The sequence below is a fragment of the Balaenoptera ricei genome, chromosome 15, assembly GCF_028023285.1.
Source record: "Balaenoptera ricei isolate mBalRic1 chromosome 15, mBalRic1.hap2, whole genome shotgun sequence".
NCBI classification, from domain to species: domain Eukaryota; kingdom Metazoa; phylum Chordata; class Mammalia; order Artiodactyla; family Balaenopteridae; genus Balaenoptera; species Balaenoptera ricei.
The window spans coordinates 53,875,030-53,895,627 of NC_082653.1; the positions used below are offsets into that span (position 1 = coordinate 53,875,030).

Consider the following 20,598-nt stretch of genomic DNA (forward strand, 5'->3'; position numbering starts at 1 on the left):
ATAGTTTTTTCTTCAAGGCTATTTCTCTTCACAAGATAAATCACTTCTAAGCCAACAGCTGTCCTTTTTTCATAACTGTCAAGGGAGGGAGCAGGGAAACCTCTTTTCTGAGAAACGAGGAGGAAACAACATCAGAAAAGTCCTGCTTTGCCTGGTCAGTCTGCTGAACATGACTACTGAGCGAGCTGTCCTCAGACCAGGAGGAGCATCCCTTGCTTCCCAAACTCGAAACCCAAGTTGAACATGGCAGACAGGAGCATGTAGCCAGAGCACATACGACCTACTGAGGCCCATTCTGAGTTCTAAGCTCTTTCCTGTATTACTTTGTTTAGTCCTCACAAGCACCCAGGAAACATATTGTGAGTAGCCCATTTTACATAAGAGGGAACTGAGGCATAGAGAGAAGGGACTGGCCCAGAGTCACAGTTAGAGAATGGCAGGGGGACAACGCCCTTGACCCCAGCCACACATGTGACATCTCTGCGCGAACAGGGACAGCCTGCCGTGCGGGGCAGAGGCCGCCCCGGCTGTGACCTGCCACGGGCAGGCCAGGCACCCTCCCCAAGCTAGCGGATCGGCACAGGCATTCACACTCCCAAATAGATGACTTCTGCTAACAAAATCCTAGAGGAAAGTAGAAGCCGGATATTAGAGGAAAATAGAAACGGTAATTATTACAGAAAAAGAAAGGCATCCAGAAGCGATAAGAACAGAAAAGTGGACAGCCTGCGAATACTGGAGGCAAAACAACAAACAAACAAAACACACACCTGTAAAAACCAGGTGCAAAATCTCTAAGCCATAGAGTGTAGAACCACTGAAACCTCATAGATTCCTGAGCCCTAAGCGACCTAAGTGAGTTTAATAATCGAGGCTGATAAGACAAGAAAAGTGTCACCGTGGTGTGGTAAAGTTCCATCAGAAAGTCAAAGGAAGAAGATGTTTGGTATTTGGGGAAATTTATTTCATGTGCAGTACTTTACTACCTGATGATGTCAATTAAATGAGCTGAACTAACCTTTCCATTTCAATTCACACGTAATATATAACAATAACAAGCATATTTATATTACATAAAAATAATATAAACATAATATTTTATACATATGTATTAAAATGTTTCATTTTGAAACAAGTTTAGACTTAAACAGAGTGGGAAAGACAGTTCAGAGAGTCCCCATACGTCCACCCCAGCTTCCCCTAACGTTACTTAGCATCTTATATGAACCGTGGCCCAGTTACCAAAACTAACAGATTAACACTGGCACGGTACTATTAACCACGCTGCAGATTTTACTCAGATGTCCTTTTCCTGTTCTGGGATCCCATGCACATTTAGTCTCCTCCAGTCTGGGACATTTTTGAAGTGTCCTGGTTAGGTATTTTGTAAAATGTCCTTGAATTTGGATTTGTCTAATGTTTTCTCACGAGTTGACTGAGGTTTAGGATTTGAGGGAAGAAACCCACAGAGGTGATATGCCCTTCTCTGCACGTACCACAGGGTGGGGGTGGTACATGATACCGCTGGTTTTCTTAACTGTGATGCTAACCATCATCATTTGGTGAAGGTGGGCCCTGCTAGGTTTTCCACTGTCGAGTTACTAGTCTTCCCTTTCTTTCTTTATTTTTTGGCTGTGCCGCATGGCTTGTGGGATCTCAGTTCCCCCACCAGGGATTGAACCCTGGGCCACGGCAGTATAAGCCCGGAATCCTAACCACCAGGGAACTCCCTAACTATTCTTCCCTTTAAAATGAATAAATATCTAAGGGGAGATGCTTGGAGGCTATGCAAATGTCCTGTTTCTCCTTAAACGTCTACCTGCTGATTTTAGAATTCACTGATGGATCTTGCCTGTAGTACTTATTACTGTGATGCTCTAAAGGTGATTTTTCTTTCCCTCACTCCTTCTACAATCTATTAGCTGGAATTCTTCTATAAGGAAGAGTTGTCAATTTATATGTGATGTGCTTCCTCCTAATTGAAGGAAACACACACACGTCTCAAAATATAGACACAACTTGAAAAGTCCTTTTTAAAAAAACTTACTTTACATCCACATTTCAGAGCAGCCTTCAGATTACTATTTACTTATTTGTGTTGCAGCTTTATGGAGATATAATTCACGTACCATACAACTCATTATCTAAAGTCTATAATTCAATAGTTTTTAGTATAGTCACAGAATTGTGCAGCCATCAACCATCACCACTATCAACTCAAGACAACTATTTACAATAAATACTTAATGTCTAAACTACACACACACACACACACACAGAGAGAGAGAGAGAGGGAGAGAGAGAGAGAGAGAAAGAGAAATCTATTACTTTTTCCATCTATAATAAAGTAAAAGGCCCTCACTTCCTCAAACTGAACTGACTAAGCCTATTCATAATGATTTTACATACAAATAACAAGGAGATAAGAGAAGTGATCATTTTCTTAGAATCATTTAAAAAGCCATAGCGACTGTCACAGAAGGGTGTTCCTAGGGCAAGTGACCTCAAAGGGAAAGTATAACCCTTGTGAGACAGGACAGGCCCTCTCTGAATCCCCTCATGTGGGTGAATCCACTTTATCAGCCTCATATCACCAACTGTAAACAGGGAGAAACACCCCATGAGCACATGCCCTGGGTTCTGAATAAGGGATTAAGGCAAACTCACGAAGATCAGCCAAGCAGGTGCATCCCACGGAGGTCTTTCAGGGATGACATAAGATGCTCTCACAGCTCACGTGGCTCAATGATTAGGACGGATGTGATAAAACACCATCCACATCTTTGGTTTGCATTTCTTTGCTCTTTGCAAACACGTCAGCCTGGCTATTTTTATTGGCATGCGCAGTCTCCCTCCATCTGTCACCCACAGGGTTCATGATAAATGAGCAGCAGACACCACAGCAGGGCTGGGGCCACACAAAACAGGTTGCACGTGTGCCGTGTCTACATCCCTTACAGCAACGATTAGCTGCAACAACTGAAGGACCCCCTTCAGCTCAGAGCAAACAGGGACCTTCCCGAGAGACTCAGTGACTCCTTGTGGGCGAACCAAACAGCGCCTCCACCTGCTCCTGTCCTCCCTGCTCCTTCTGCGGTCAGCATCCGCCACTCCGTGCGGACTGAGTGAAAGTGCGCTCCAGGGTCAGCTGAGCTTCTCCAACCCCAGCATTCGCAGCGTGACTTCAGTTAATCTTCACGACAGCCCTGAGAAATTGCCATTTCCCTGTGGCTTACAGCCATGAGGTGACCTGTTCGACCCCAAAGCCAAGGCTTTGAGATGGATCCTCAGCTTTAGGTTCCAGCCTTTCTGAGGCACCCAAGCCACCTTCCGTGACACTGACGTGGCGAGGCCTTGTCTCCTTCCCTGGCTCCCTTCTTGCCTCCTCACCCCAAACCCTCCGGTACCTCTGCAGCTCAGCCCAGAGAGCTGAGTGCCACCATTCTGGTGGGACCCCCCTCCCCCCAGTATGTGACGTCAGGTCCTTCCTGAGGAGCAGCTCTCACGACCAGCCACTCAAGAAGCCAAGGCTTAGGTGTGAAGGGTTCCCTCTGACGTATGACCTCAAGGCCAAAGCCCTTGACCTCTGCCATCACTACTGTTTCTTAGCAGGTCATCATAGTACTCAGACTATTTATGAAATATCAGGTGGCAATTGTCCAGCTGTGAACTGGGAGATAACTTACACACAGGGTATGTGTGCCAGGAGCGGAAAACAAGTGCTTCATGGGCATCACCTTGGTTCTGCCCAGGCTTCCAGTTCAGCCCTCAGTCTAACTCTGCAGAGCTACGTGTCTCTGCATGTCATTAAAAAACTAAAAACATAAGCCAAAAGAAAGTCGTAATTATCTACTACATGCCAGGCACCATGCTGGACCCTTTGGAAAAACTTAAGTTATGTAACAAACAAGCTCTGCATTCAAATAGATCAGAGAAAGGGGCATAAGAAACAAGCAAGTATTTCAGGTTGCGTATGTTATAACCAAGAGGTACAGACTAACTGAATTAAGGCTTCAGAGATGGGGTGGCAGCATCACTAGCTAGAGGAGTCACAGGAAACTAAGGAAGCGCACGGTGAGAAAAGAGGGGAGTTTATGGGGACAGGGAAGCGATCGCACTGCAGGCGAGAGCAACAGGACCAAGCCTCTGTGGATTCACTCGAGAATTTACAGAACACCTTTCCTCTAATACCTTGGTTCTTTCAAGGAACTAAGGAAACCAAGGTCCTCTAAAACCGAGTTCTCCTGCTGAGTTTATGATTAATCTCTCTGTCCCAAACTTTATTCCTTTTCTTGTCCCCTCTAACCTCAACTCTGTGCTAACTAAACACTCCTCAGCCAGAGTCAGGTGACTAAGATGGCTATCATCAATAACATCGCTAACGCACTAAACTGCTGTTGTCGATCTCACTGTTAAGGTACAAACTCAGGTTGTTTCTCCAGGGCAAGATGAGCAGCAGACCCCCCCATCCATGGACCACCTGGCCTGAGAATCGTAAACCAGAGACATCCTGACTCCCAAAACTACGATTAAGAAATGTCACAGAAATGTCACAACACGATGATTAACCCTAGCTTCACTGTTCTTCCCCTCTTTAACTCAAAGACCAAGCTGGAGTGGATCTGAGGCTTGTCTCCCACTCCTTTGCTTGGTGCCCTGCAAATAAACCCTGACTTTGCTGCAGACACCCACTGTCAGAGTTAGGCTTTCTGCACTGTGGGCAAAAAAGCCCTTTTGCTTGGTTACAAAACTCCTTCCACTAGATAAGCACACCCCCAAAAGGAACAGCTTGAAAGAAGAAATCTTTGGTCAAGAGGCCAGAGAATGCTGCATACCACTTCCCTCTCTGGAGACCTATCCATGCATGTTAGCATGCTAAAGTCTCTGAGAAGGCCTGCAGTAAAGAAACCCCTTCAGTGTTGTTTTACCCATATTGACTTGACCACAGAACACTTTTTCCATACTGGACGCCCATTTCCATCCTGAGAAACTACTGTTCAAGGGAACCTACTTGGGGAATCCTCCTTAGACCAGGCCTCTTCCACTGGTCAGGGCTTCCGGCACTGGGCAGCAGGAGGAGGGAGATGTGGGGAGACAGAAATCCCCATGGGAGTCAACTCTTGTTGGCTGCGGCGGCAGCAGCAACAAAGGGAAAGAAGTCTGTTGACAGAAAGAGTCAACAGATCCTGGGAAAGGATGAGGAGGAACGCGTCTGTGATGCAGCGAATCAGAACAGCTCACTGTGGTGCAGACAACATGGAGCAACAAACCAGTGGCACACATGAGCCACCGACACGCTTGTGGGATAAATCTCCTCAGAGAACCTGGAGCAAGAGACTGCGATTTCACTTTTGTATTGTTCAAAAACTCTTACTTGAGGGAAGGCCTTGTATGTCAGATTATAATCTATGTAATCTTTAAAGCAGACCTCACTTTTCTGCCTTTCAAGTCTAGGATGACAGTTCATAGCGATTCACTTGCTTCCCCGGTGCTTATGCCTCTCAGCCGCCTGCCCTGGCCTGACCTGCACCCAGGAACCAGGGCCCAGAGCAGGGTTGTGAGGAGGGACCCCAAGTGGCAAAGCCTGGCATGGAGACTGGGCCTCCTATCTCCTCATGCTCCTTCCACTCCAACCGTGAATCCCAGGAACCCTATGCTTCAGAGGCGTCCCTCATCTCAGATGTCCTGTTATCCCCCAAACACCATCAAAACACCCCCAAAATTATACTTCATATCCACTCATCTTTCCCTCCTGGAAGGGGCAGAAAGATCCTTTTTTTTTTTGTTTTTCTCAAATTCCTTTTGGTAAACACAGTTAACTTCATAGATCACAAGATTATTTGGAAAATTTATACATGGCAATAGAGTATGCTGAATAGTTTTTGCCCAACCAGATCAAAAACAAATAAATATATAAATAGGTTTATGACTAGAACAAGAAATGTTCCGTTGGGGGGAGAGAAAACCTTCTTAAGGCAATTTAGCGCAGAATGCCTGTCATTAACACTGCAGGTGTGTGATACAGTGAGGTCCTCAAGGGCACACGCCCTCATGGATAGAAACACACACACACATCACCTAAAGTGGCAGACAAACGCAACAAAACATTTATTTTTGGCTTTGAGCTCTATTTCTCTACTTGACTACAGCTCAGTTGGAAGCCTGAGGAAACAATTTCTCCCCAAATAATAAGGCCGTATTTGGAAGCCATGTTTTTGCTCCCCTCCCCACTTAGCTCTTCCCGGCCCATGTTCAGTGGTAGCCTGTGAGCAGGGGGCTCCTCTTTCTGACTCCTGCAAGACAGCAGCCCGGGCAAAGAGTGCATTAAGTGCATATAATGCCTGCAGGCATTAAGGAAATTTCAGCTACATCGCTGCTATGCATGTGCCAGAGAGCACGGGGAAGGACAGGGTCTAATACCCTATCCTCAACAGGTGTGAGTTTACCCTTCCCCGCTAGGGGACATCGGGTCATGTCTGGAGACCTTGGTTGCCACGCTGGTAAGAGAGGGTGCTACTGGCATCTAGTGGGTGGAGGCCAGGGATGCTGCTCAACACCCCACCATGCACAGGACGTCCCCTCCACAAACAGTTCTCTGGCCCAACATGCTGATGGTGTCGAGGCTGAGAAACCCTGCATTAAGTGAACAAAGCACACGATGAAAACGATCCGTGTGTGCTGTCCACAAACCTGAACACAGGAACTGCACACAGTGCCTGGATGAGAGACACCATGAAGTCCAACACAGTGAAGTAATCTGGACACTGCAGCTGAGTGCCCCATTATGATGCCTTCAGCTGAAGTACCAAGATCGCAAGCTTTCAACTCTGTTAATGATGTGGATAGGCAGGAATGTACTGGATTACAGCCATACCAATAGGCCATCGTCCTGACCAAACATCACTGTGTTACTTGAGAGCACAAAACAGTGATGTGGAACTGTTTTAACCGTCTCTCTCTTTAAAAAAAAAAAAAAGTAAACGGCAAATATTTAAACTGTAAAAATAAACAAGAGGTATCAGTGGGGGAACTAAATCAAATGTGAAATCTGAGGAACAACTCACATGCCAGAGTGATTTCGCATGCCCAGGGTCCATCGTGTTAATTCCCCGGTAGTTTATTGGGACAGAAATGGGAGCATCTATGCAGCCACCAGGAGATCTCTGTCCCAGTGATGAAATATTATAATGTTCTTGGCAAGCCTGCACTCTTCCAATGATCTACAGCACAAGATTCACCCACACCAACAAGATTTAAAATAATCATAAAACACTGAATTTCAAGAGATGTTTGAGTATTTGAGAAAGTGGTCTCTGAAATAAGATACAAACTAGCCCTCCAAGCAAGATGCTGGGAGAATCACCTTTACTCTTATCATTTATCGTTAGCTTTCAGAAATCCCAAAAGACATCATAGGTCGCAGAAAAAGAAAATAATAACTCAAGTGAGAAGCAACTCTATGCAGTGTAGAAAGAAAATGGAGGTGCATATGTCAAAAAAGCAAAGATATTAAAAATGCAAAATGCTGCTAACTTTATACTAAATTTAAAAATCATAAAAACCAGATGGAAGGGCATTCCAAGTCGTCTGCCATAGACCCGAAGGCTGTTTATTATTTCACATGTTCTACTGCAGAATTAGTATCAAGTTTTAGAAGTAGGAAAAAAAAAAAAAAAACTAACCTTAAGGTTATCAAAGGTTTTGACAGTCTGCGCCAAGTCACTGACACTCCCTGGCGATGCTGTCCCCTGTCCCCTAGGGCCTGAGGACACCCGTGAGCCGTCAATGACCTCAAAGCCAGAAAGCAAGGCCTCTGAACAGCTGCAATGAGACTCCTTCGCTCTCTGACCCGCTATCAGGTATGTCTTCAAACCTATGGATAAAAATTACAGTCAGCACAGGTGGACACCAGCGTTGGTCGAAACGCAGCTCCGTCTTGCTCTCTACGCAGGACACGCTCCTAGAAAGTTGAGAGTAAAGTGAAAATGAGAATAGGTCATATTTTACTACTACTCCCATGACCTTTCCAGAGATGCGCAGCCTCAGGGAGAACGACTGCCTCCAAAACACACCATGTATTCACGCTGTGTTTTCTCTGAATGGGGGCTGCATGCTTCATCTTCTGGGGCTGAAACAAGGGTTTAAAAGTCCTTCCTTGGAAGGGTCACGTGGCCTCTTTCTGACGGCAGCAGAGCCCACTGATTGCGGACCCTATACATTTCGTGGGTTTGTTTCTATCTGTAAATACCAGTCGCCAACATTCATAATGGTCAGTCTAGATGTGAGGGTGACTACAGACCATGTTACCTACGTCAGGCACTGTCAACCACCATGAAAAGGGAGACCAGAATGTGCACGAGGAGGGGAACTAAGCCCTCCCTCGATTCAGACTTATCAAGTATCTCTTTTCTGTTGGATCCAAACATTCACACAGCAGGAACATCAGCTTTTTTTTTTTTTTTTAAATATTTATTTATTTATTTATTTGGTTGCACCGTGTCTTAGTTGTGGCCAGTGGGCTCCTTAGTTGCGGCTCGCCGGCTCCTTAGTTGCAGCTCGCCGGCTCCTTAGTTGCAGAACGTGGGCTCCTTAGTTGCAGCTCCAGGGCTCCTTAGTTGCAGCTCGCCAGCTCCTTAGTTGTGGCACTCGATCTCTTAGTTGTGGCATGCATGTGGGATCTAGTTCCCTGACCAGGGATTGAATCCAGGCCACCCACACTGGGAGTGCGGAGTCTTATCCACCGCGCCACCAGGGAAGTCCCAGAACATCAGCTTTTTGTCAAGCTGCAGTCTACGTGAATTTTATTCTCTCACAAAATCCCCACTGTAAAAAAAAGTTGGTTAAATGGACTATTAACCTACAACTTTACAATCCCCATTAAAGGCTGAAGTAACAATATATGCTATAGTGTTAAGGAGTTGTAACAGGTGGGCTGGGCCCTGCTCCTGGTGTACAGGACTATCTGCTGGGAGGGGAGTAAGGAGCAGCTTTTCCAGATGGAACTCAAGGGCTTTCTGAAAAAGAAGCAAGCCTTATTTAAAGAAATCCATTGTTAGTCCTTACTGGAATTTAACCAGACTACGAATTTATGAAAGGGAGGGACAATGTGATTTATTCAATAAACATTTATTTTAGGCCTGGTGTATGCTGTACACAGAGAATAAAATCAGAACAAAGCAGGATTCCCTCTTAAGGAGTTTAAGCTTCAGCAGAAGGTGGTAGAGAAAAGGCATCATGGGACTTCCCTGGCAGTCCAGTGGTTAAGACTTCGTCTTCCAGTGCAGGGGGTGCGGGTTCCATCCCTGGTCGGGGAGCTAAGATCCCACATGCCGTGTGGACAAAAAACCAAAACAGAAAACAGAAGCAATATTGTAACATGTTGAATAAAGAAATTTAAAAATGGCCCATGTCAAAAAAAATCTTAAAAAAATAAAAGACTCTATATACTATCTACGAAAATAAAGTACATTTAAAAAAAAAAAAAAAGAAAAGAAAAGCCATCATGGAGAGACCCAATCAAGAGGTGACATGTGTCTGTGCTGCTGGATCCATACAGTTTCTCGCACTCAGTACATATTTAATAAATGCTCTAAAATTAATTAAGCAAATAACCCTGGGACTACTTAATCAGTAATCCTTAATCATTTTATAATTAAACCACCATTTCATCACTTTATCTTTCTTCCTCTCCCTCCCTCCTTATAAAATACTGTATAGCGTACATTTTTAGGTCAACCGTTCTGAGAATTTGGCAAGAGTCCCAGGACACCTAGAGACATCCAGGAGTGTAGCCAAAACACAGGTGGGATCCAAAGACTGAGATAAATAATTTTAGATGCTAACTGACCCCAAAAGAGATTGTTAAATGCTCACTCTTAACTAAGGTCCTGAACTTTCATGTATTTTTTTCCAACCAAAAATATACATCCCAAATGATATATAGGATCAATCACAGTTCTGACTAGCTACATGTATAAACTTGAAAGGGAAGCATTAACTAGAATACAACAGAAGGGTAAAAGCAGCTTTGCGTGAATTTCTCAGACTCTGTTACAGAAAACACTGAACTGATTTTATCATTTCGCCTTGGGAGAGTCAGAAAACACAAGCTCTGTGGGCTGAGGAGAGAAAAGCCCTACTTCTGACCTGCCGTGGCATCTCATCCCTGGCTTCGCCCAACCAGGGCATGAAGAGGCCTGGTCCCTGGAGCTGCTGTAACTAGTCCCTCTCGAACTCCCGGGTGTGGCAGGTAAGTCACCTGCAGCGGGTGGGGAGGGGGGCCCGGCGAGCACCCGCAGCCGCTGCAGGGGCTGCCTTGAGGAACAGACAAAGGAAGGGCGTTTTTTGGATTGCAGGGGTGAGGAGCTGAGGCTGCAGGGGAAGGTTTTCCGTTGTGTCTGTAGCTGGCCCCGACCCCAGAACTGCATTCCCATGGGGAGGCCGGCAGCTCGGGGCTCCCCTGCCCGGGGCTCTGCACCCCTGGGCCCTGCTCCCAGTCAGCTCTCTCACCCCCAGGAGGGGTCCTCAGTCAGGGAAGCACTTATCCCCTCCCCGTATGGCTCCTCGGGCAAGAGCAGGTGAAGGAGGCCTTTACTGGAGGCGTGACAACTACAGCAGAGAAAGGGCTGAGCCTGCAGCCCCGCAGGGCCACGAAGACGTGATGATGATGCAGCCAGTCCTCCAAGCAGGAGTGCGCCCTCCACCTGGGCATGGAGCCAGCTCCGCAGCACAGGCTCTGATGCCTGCCTTGGGGTTGGCACCCCTGAGGTTTGTCGTTGCTGCTTTGAATTGTGACTACTGAGCTGCCGCTCATTGCTCAAACATTTATTAAGTGCCTCTGTTTACCATGCACTGTGAGGGTGCTGAGGGGACAAGCGTGAACATGGCAGCCGTGACCCTCCCTGTACGGGGCAGCTCCTGCAGGGGGATCTCGGCAGCAAGTGGGTACGCCTACCCGGTCCAGGACCAGGAAGCACAGGAGGGTGTATCTCACAAAGACTCAGAGGTTTGGGAAGGCCTCCTGGGTGAAGTCCCCTCCACGTTGAGGGCTACAAGATGAGGAGAGGCCAGCCCAGCGAAAGCCACCAGGACCAGGGGCTGGGACAGCGTGGTCAGGCTGTGGGTGTCACCAGAAGAGTCGATGAACCGGACTCCAGAAAGGGAGCCTTCAGCAGGCAGAGTGGAGGGATGGAGGTGAGTGTCGTGTGGCTGGAACAGAGAACATGTCGGGGGCGGCGGGGGAGGGGGGCAGAGAGGAGCTGAAGTCCGTGCAGGGCACCAGGGAGACCAGCTCCAGGAGCCTTCACTCTGGGGGCAACAGGGGTGAGGAGGAGTAACGAGCAGGCACCAGGCTGAGGAAAGGCCAGGGAGCCCTGGAAACACCAGCCACAAGTGGGTGGTGAGGGAGTCAAGGGACAAGGGAGGTGGGAAATAATGGTGAGACCTACTCCTCTCGAAGTGCGGGGGCAACAGGCAAGGCTGCCACGGCAAGCACGAGTGTAACGGGTAAGGGCGTGTGGCTTCCGGGGAGAAGCCCTGGGATTCAGGCTCTGTCCCTCCTAAACGTGTGATGCTGTGAGATACTTCATGGCTCCACATCTCACTAAGAATAGGACTCACCCCACAGGGCTGACTCGAGGATTAAATGATTAACACACGTGAAACCTTCACGGCAGTGCCTGGCGCACAGTAAAAACTCAGTAACGTTAGCTATTATTATCAATGTGGGTGTTTGACCTGCTTATCGCTGGGAGTCTTTTTTATGCTCCTTCTATGTACAAAAGCATTTGCAGGACTGTTAAATCAATAACTGCTCCAAATTTGTTCCGAACTTGAAGTTTTCTTTGGGTAGCTCCTAACAATCAACCTGTATTAGTAACACAGCAATGCGAGTGTTCCAAAGGACAAACGCACAGATGTGTCCATGGCAAGCAAAAAATCGGTGAACAAATTAAGCAACTTTTAATTTATGCTTCAATATGGAAAGTTAGATTTAAAGTGAAATGTTTTGCCAAAACTGGAGTGATATCAGTAATGATAAAGTCAGACCGGATATGAAAGGTCCCAGGGAACGTATCAGGGCCGGGTGACTGGCTGCAGTCAGGAGAGGTCATAAGACATAAGGATTTAATGAGTAACTACACACATGGACCTTGGGGTCCAAGTTCGTTAGAATGGCTCTTTTAGAGCAGAAAGTCAAAAGGCAGCTAGATTATTTATTTCGTTAAGTATAGTGTAAACAGGAGAACAATTAATAAGGTTTCTTATATTCTTTCCTGGTAATTGACTTTAAACCTCACTGGCACAGATGTCTTTCATCGGCTTAATTCACAGCAGGTGGAGAAGTGGGGAAGACGGTTCCCATGAGCTCCTGTCTGACGGAGTCGTTGTCTGCAGCTGTGTGTGCCCGGGAGGCTGACGTGGTTAACAGTCTTGACTATAGCATCAATTCTTCAAGGAGAAAAACTGAGCCTTGCACACAACTTGTGTCTAGTTTTCGTGAGCTGAGTGTGATATGAGTGAGTGCCAAAGTCCATTTTGGAAAAGAAAGACTATTCTGGCCTTTTTATCACGGTCTTTTTCTGCAGGACTCTTGCTTTGGAGGGCGATACCCTCAATCCAAGAACCAAGGGCCCGAGTGTCAACCCAACAGAAAGAGGAGAATAATCAGGAAGGAAAGAATGTCTGGAGGTGTGCTGGGAGTTAGCAGCGTGACATAGCAAACGCCTGGGAGCTTGCATCACTGATGATCTGAAACAATCAATATAAGGGAGGCAACCAGTTTGGGCCGGTTCACAAACCAAAGGGTCTAAAAACTTATTCACTTTGTAATGAATTTTTCCTTCTAATGATATCTGTAATGGCCGAGTAGCATGAGGATTATTTAAACTAAAATGTAGTCAGTCAATACGGAAAATAAAGATTAAAAGCGCTCAATCTTAATCTACCAAATAACCAGGGCCTAAAAACTATAGATATGATATTTCATCATTATCTATTGCTTCTGCTTAGGAAGACCAAAAGTTTTGGTGGAAAAAAAAAAAAAAAAAAAGCATTTTCCACCTTGTTAACATCAAAACACTCTGGATGGGCCTAAGTCCTCTCTGCTCCTATGTGAAACAATTAATCACAAGGAGGTGATCCGTCCTCGTTTTCCCAACACTTGACAATAAGTCACAAGTTCCGACAGCAAATGGCTGTGGGTGAAACTTAACCTTCTTCTTAAAAAGTGAAGTCCCAAACAGTAAAATACGAGACAGATTAACCCAAGCAGGTGAAAGAAACAAAGGGTGGGCACCACGCCTGAGTGGCTTGATCTTGACTACACCTTTAGCCTAACCAACAGACTCTTTCAAGAACATGCACGTGCGCACGCCCACCCCACAGCTGCTCCTGTGGCGGGCGTCCTCTGCACCAGCCTCCATGTCTCTGCAGGAACGGGTACATGTCACGGCCAAAGGTGAGTGACTGGGCAGTCACCTCGTGACCACGTTCCCCTGAGCTGTCTTCTTCTGAACTTTCCTACTTGACATGAATAAGGGCTACCCTGCTCAATGCTCAGAACTAATGCTGGGAGAGTCCAGTGTAACTGCCTTCAAAGACCCACTCCTCCCACCTCTAAAAAACTCCCGAATTACGGTTTAATACCCAGGCCTTCAAAAACTATGAAACGAGTTCTTTTAAAGGTAGCATTTGGCTGTTTATGGAAACAGGCTGCCAGGTACTAACCAACTCATTTATTCATTGGCTCATTCACACATTCACTTACCCAGCAAATGAAACATTTATTGAGTACCTACTAAGGGTAAGGACCTGGGCTTAGTGTTGAAAGAAATGGATAGGAAAAAGGAATGCTCTGGTGTTAGCAACAGTGCGGATGAAAACCGTGACCCAAAATGGAAATACCAGTCACCTAATGATGACCCCATTTCAAAGGGCTGCTGTGAGGATTAAATGAGTTAATGCTTTTCCTTAGAGCATCTTCAGGAACACTCAGGAGTAACTCAGAGTAGACTGAGGAAGGGCATGAAGTAATGCTCATAAAGAATTACATGGGAGGTTGGGAGGCTGGCAGTGAGGGAGAGAACGATGAGTAAGTGATGACGCATCGACAAGAAGAGAGAAGCATGTGAAGTCAAGTCTGTGTGCTGGCGGGATGTTCGCAAGTGACAAAAGGCGTTTTTACAGTGAGTTTTAGAAAACAAAAGGAAAGTGAAGGTCTATGATAACTATCTTGGAATACTGTATACAACAGAGTTGAAATAATCAGAAGAGACTATGAAACAAGACAGCTAGAAGGAAGGGTGTCGGGAACTGAGACAGACTAACAACTAATAAACTGTTATTCACCAAATGTTAACCCAGAGAGTGGTCATCAGACACAAGAGAGCACGTCAGGTCACATCTGGAGCAATTACAGGAGGAGCCACAGACCGTATTCTTTTCCCTGGAGAATTGAGAAATAACAGTTAATTTTAAGATTTTAACTTAAGTTAAACTAACAGTTTAAAAATTAATAATTAGGGACTTCCCTGGTGGCGTAGTGGTTAAGAATCCACCTGCCAATGCAGGGGACACGGGTTTAAGCCCTGCTCCGGGAAGATCCCACATGCCGTGGAGCAACTAAGCCCGTGTGCCACAACTACTGAGCCTGCACTCTAGAGCCCACGAGCCACAACTACTGAGCCCACGTGCCACAACTACTGAAGCCCACGCACCTAGAGCCCATGCTTCGCAACAAGAGAAGCCACCACAATGAGAAACCCGAGCACCACAACAAAGAGTAGCCCCTGCTCGCTGCAACTAGAGAAAGCCCGCGCGCAGCAACAAAGACCCAATGCAACCATAAATAAATAAATAAATAAATTTTTAAATTAATAATTAATTTTACGAGTGGCAGATTTATGTACAGGATAGACAATGGAAAACAGATTCTAGAAAGAAGATAAATGAAAGACTCAATTTAAAATCTGGGAATAGGTGGCAGCTAAATAATTGAAAAATGAAGCCAAAAAAAAGGGAATACATCAAAAATAGAAATAAAGCTATAGGATGCTACGTGAAAGAAGCCAGTCACAAAAGGCCACATACTACATAATTCCATTGATATGAAATGTCCAGAATAGGCAAAAATCCACAGACACAGAAAGTAGCCAAGTGGTTGCCAGAGGTTTGGGGGTTGAGGGATGGGGAGCAATTGTTAATGGTACAGGGTTCCTTTGAGGGGTGATGAAAATATTCTAAAATTAGATTGTGGTGATGGTTGCACAACTGTGAATACTCTAAAAACCACTGACTTACATACTTTGGAAGCATGAACTGTACAGTACGTTAATTATACCTCAATAAAGCTGTTTTTAAAAAACAAAACAAAACTATGCAAAGATCAAGATGTAACAGTCCTGAGATTCAGAGGACAAATGAAAAAAAAACAGTAAGAAATACACTATCCTTGGGAATTCAGAGTAAAGGAGTAGGCAGTAGCAGGTAAAAGAAAAATGTTACAAATAAAGGCTTGGAAATAGATAATGTAGTAGAGCTAGGATGGAAAAACATATAAATAAGAAATAAGGCTAAATAACCTTGAAGAACTAAAACTTCAACATGGCATGAGTTCAGAAGTCTGGGAGAGATTAAACAAAACAAAACAAAAGTTTGACCTTCAGGAGATATCTCCAAGAATCATCAAATTTGCAACACTCACTGCTGCAGGCTAGTCCAGAAGAGCTGGCCCGACACCCAGGTTGTCTTCCTAGATCACCAACGCAATTCCCCCCCAGATGACAAGCGCTCACCGCGCTGCACGGCAAGGCTGCCAGAGCACCAGGGCTGCAGCCTCACCGCAACACAGTAGAGGCGGGGTTCTCCCAGCTGCCCCAGTACTGCTGCTCCCCTCTCACCCACCAGGACTTTCACCTGCAAAGGGCAGGGGCACCACCACCAGCGACACTTCCTGGGAGCATCTTTAGATGGGAAGAAAGGCAACATAGACAACCTCACCCAGAAACTTCGTATTATGCAAAAAAAACAAAAACAAAAACAAAAACCACAACTCTTACCATTCCTGACTAGCCTTTCCTGGGAGTAACCGCGCCTTTACCACCTGTTCCTTCGTGGAAATGTTTATCCAGATTCTGGCTGGCTCCCAAATCACATTTCCAGCACAGTCACACGCTTGCTGCGAATTTCCTCACTTTCCAAGTCAACCAGTTTTCAGGTCACATCAAAGTTTTCTCTCTTTTGATGAGTGCCTTGCATACTGGCTGGAACACTGCCAGAAACAATTTCCCAAACTGCATTTTCTTGTTCCCATAGGCAGACTTGCTCGAGCCACAGAACTGGGAAACCCAAACCTCTCCTTTCTGATCAAGAAGCAATATCTTCTTAGATATTTCCAGTTCCTCTAATTTCATTTCAGCACTGGAGGTGGTCTTTCTTTCTTAGACCTTTTTCAGGAGAATCAAAGCTGTGTTTGTGTGGTATATTCTTAAGAACCTGAAAAGTGTTGCTGGGCGTCAGACAAGAAGTCGAGGGCCCATCCCTCCACTCAGGGGTCACCGGCCGGGTGGTCCCCTCTTCCTCTCTAGCCTCACACTGTTAATTCCTGCCTCAAGAAAATCACAGCTATGTTGTAGACTCTCACAGAAGCAAAACTGAAAGTGAAACCAAGGCAGTGAGTAGTGAGCGCCCACATATGAGAAGAGGTCGAGGGACGGTCCATGGGGCACATCGACATACAGAGATGTGACTTATATAAAAACGTGACCTGGGGCTGCAGTCAACAGCCCCTCATTCGCAAGAAGGGGGTGGATGAGTCTTGAGGAGTCCCCCGTCTAAAGGCGGAGAGTGAGGAAGACCCTAAAGGAGAGGCAGACGCGGGCAGAAGGCCAGGGATTCAGACTCCCCAGGAAGGAGGGGCAGACACTCCAGCAAGCAGGTCCCTGCCCCGTAGAGGTGCTGGCCCCAAACCACATAGCTGAGTACTTGGAGAGAAGGAGGCATGAAGAGCAGCTAGTATCACAGGGAAAGAAACAAGAAAAAAACAAAGTGTTATTCTGAATAACACTAGACCACTGTTAAAGACACAGAAATACAGCTTGAGGAGCTAATGTAAAATGTGGTAACAACAGTTGATAACACTGTATTATATAACTGAAATCTACTAAGTGAATAGAACTTAGATGTTTCCACCGGAAAATTAAAAAAGATAAATACGTGAGATGATGAATGTGTTAATTAACTAGATGAGGGAATCCTTTCACAATGTATACATATATCAAATCACAATCTACACTTTAAATACCTTACAATTTTATTTGTCAATTATAACTCAATAAAACTGAAAAATTTTATGGAAAAAAAAACACAGAAATACACCAAAATATTAACAGGGCAACAGGATTATGGAAATTCACTTTCTATATTGAATCTTCTTATTTATATTTAAAATAAGCATAAAGTTTTGAACTTATTACAAAATATTTTAGACATAGAAACATGTAAGGAAAAGTAAGCTGCAGACTCGGAGTCCTTCCAGTCTAAGGAACAGATGGTCGCCTGTACCATCCAGGTTCCCTGCAGGCCTTCCCCACCACACCCCTCCTCCCGCACAGAGCACAGAACTATCCGGAACGCCACGGCCACAGGCTCCTCCCCACGTGTTTCTTTAAGTTTTCACTACATACGTACGTAAAGCTAAACAATACACAGCATTAATATGTGGTTTTTTTTCTTTACCTCTACATAAATGACATCATTTTACAAGTATTCTTTTGAAAGTTGCTCTTTTTGGTCCAGCAATATGTTTGAGAATCATCCATACTGATACATGTGATCCACATTCATTTATTTTCAACACTATGAAACGTCCCACTGAATAAATACACCATGATTCAAAAAAGAAAGCCTCCAAGTATTATGTTAACACCAATGATAAACTCTGTGTTCTGTTAAAAATAAGAAAGAAATATGATAAATCAATAGGGTAAAGACATGCTGAACGCAAAAATACCACCGATTCAAAGAATACATCATAAATATACATTTAAGAATGAAATGGGGCTTCCCAGGTGGCACAGTGGTTGAGAATCTGCCTGCCAATGCAGGGGACACGGGTTCGAGCCCTGGTCTGGGAAGATCCCACATGCCGCAGAGCAACTAAGCCCGTGTGCCACAACTACTGAGCCTGCGCATCTGAAGCCTGTGCTCCGCAACAAGAGAGGCCACGATAGTGAGAGGCCCGTGCACCGCGATGAAGAGTGGCCCCCGCTTGCCGCAACCAGAGAAAGCCCTCGCACAGAAACGAAGACCCAACACAGCCAAAAAATAAAAATAAAAATGAATTTAAAAAAAAAAGAATGAAATGGAACTTGTGAAGACTAGTAAAAACAAAAAAAATCAGGAGAGGAGCTCAAGGATGGAAGAAAAGTTGCTGGAAAAAAGTCAAAGAAATCAAACTCAGTGAAGATGGCAGGCCAGGCACCACAAAGATCACACTGAAATGGAAAAAACGAAATAGGGAGATGAGAGGAATACAGAGCTCCTCAAATTGTGAGTTAACGAGGTTGAGAGGTGACAATTCCATTACCCTGGTTAAAAAGACCCTCGGGACTGCTGTAGTTAGGTCATATGCCTGCCACTTTCCCAAATGAAGAAATGGACAGAGTGTCCCAGGGAAGAACTCCCGACCAGGCTGACTCAACCCAATCAGGTCAAAGGCTCAGCAGTACGGCTCCACCTGACTTTTCAGCCATACACAGCTGGGCTGGGAGGAACTGGAGGAGAAGGTTCCAGACAGTTCCAGAAAGCTGAAGAGGCTTTCGGGGGGTTGATGAGATAATACAGGAAGTGGACTATTGGGAGGGTGTAAAGAATGTGGCCCAGGGCTGTCCAAGAGAACTGTCTTTGACGACAGAAATGCCCTACGGCTGTCAGTTCAGTGGCCACCAAGCACTCGAAATGTGGCTCATACAAGTGAAGAACTAAATTTCTTTTCTATTTTTTAAAAAATTTATTTTATTTAATTTATTTATTTTTGGCTGCTTTGGGTCTTCGTTGCTGCACGCAGGCTTTCTCCAGTTGCAGTGAGCAGGGACTACTCTTCGTTGCGGTGCGCGGGCTTCTCGTTGTGGTGGCTTCTCTTGTTGTGGAGCACAGGCTCTAGGCCCGCAGGCTTCAGTAGTTGCAGCATGTGGGCTCAGTGGTTGCGGTGCATGGGCTCTAGAGCGTGGGCTCAGTAGTTGTGGCGCATGAGCTTAGTTGCTCCACGGCATGTGGGATCTTCCCGGACCAGGGCTTGGACCCGTGTCCCCTGCATTGGTAGGTGGACTCTTTTTTTTTTTTTTTAATATTATTAAACTATTATTTTTAATTTATTTATTTATTTATTTTTGGCTGCGTTGGGTCTCTGTTGCTGCGCACGGGCTTTCTAGTTGCAGCGAGTGGGGGCTACTCTTTGTTGTGGTGCATGGGCTTCTCATTGCGGTGGCTTCTCTTGTTGTGGAGCATGAGCTCTACAGCATGGGCTCAGTAGTGTGGCGCACGGGTTGCTCCACGGCATGTGGGATCTTCCCAGACCAGGGCTCGAACCCATGTCCCCTGCATTGGCACACGGATTCTTAACTACTGCGCCACCAGGGAAGCCCAGAACTAAATTTCTAATGTTTTCTCATTATAACAAATTTTAAATAGGTACATGTGGCTCACTGCTACCACACTGAACAGTGAAGATCCAGATCCTTCCTTATTGAGAAACAGGAATGAATTGGCAACAGAAAGCTCCTTCTTATCTTTACCAACTAGAGAAGAGGTATAAGAACCATTAAAAAAAGAATGGGTGGAGCAAAGAGGAAAACTAAATGTGAAACCAATAAGCATGAACTTTTATTTATTATAGATGACATTTAGTAGCAAAGACGAGGGGCAAATTACCCTGTACACTAAGAGCAGGGGTAGCCAATTGGAAAATAGGGTAGAAACAGATACTCTAGCAAACAAAATGGTAGACAATCTCTAAGAATAAGAAAACAGGAGAGGACTCCCCTGGTGGTGCAGTGGTTAAGAATCTGCCTGCCAATGCAGGGGTCACGGATTCGAGCCCTGGTCCAGGAAGATCCCACATGCCACAGAGAAACTAAGCCCGTGCGCCGCAACTACTGAGCCTGCGCTCCAGAGCCCGCGGGCCACAACTACTGAGCCCGCGGGCCAGAACTACTGACCCCCCATGCCACAACTACTGAAGCCCATGGTGCCTAGAGCCCGTGCTCCGTAACAAGAGAAGCCACCACAATGAGAGGCCCATGTACTGCAACAGAGTGGCTCCCGCTCACTGCAACTAGAGAAAGCCTGCGCGCAGCAACACACCCAAAAATAAATAAATAAATAAATTTATTTATTTATTTAAAAAAAGAAAGAAAAAAGAAAACAGCAGAGCTTGGAAAGATTGAACATTTTCCAATAAAAACTTAAAATGGTTTGAAAATTTGATTCAAAAATCTAATTCAGAGCCCATCTGTATATAGTTCAACCTTGCTTGACATGTATTATTCCTAAAAATGTTTTTAATATCAATAGTTTTAAGATATGCTGTATTTTCCACTT

At 45.4% G+C, this 20,598-nt stretch overlaps 1 protein-coding gene across 3 annotated transcripts in view; it reads right to left on the reverse strand.

Annotated features, from left to right (window-relative positions):
* Window positions 1-20,598, reverse strand: part of ADCY9 (adenylate cyclase 9) — a 173,986-nt gene that overhangs the window by 37,735 nt on the left and 115,653 nt on the right. For all 3 annotated transcript variants that reach the window (XM_059899021.1, XM_059899022.1, XM_059899020.1), the window contains one exon: window positions 7,683-7,873. In XM_059899021.1, the coding sequence (XP_059755004.1) occupies window positions 7,683-7,873 (191 nt within the window). The remainder of the gene's footprint in view (window positions 1-7,682; window positions 7,874-20,598) is intronic.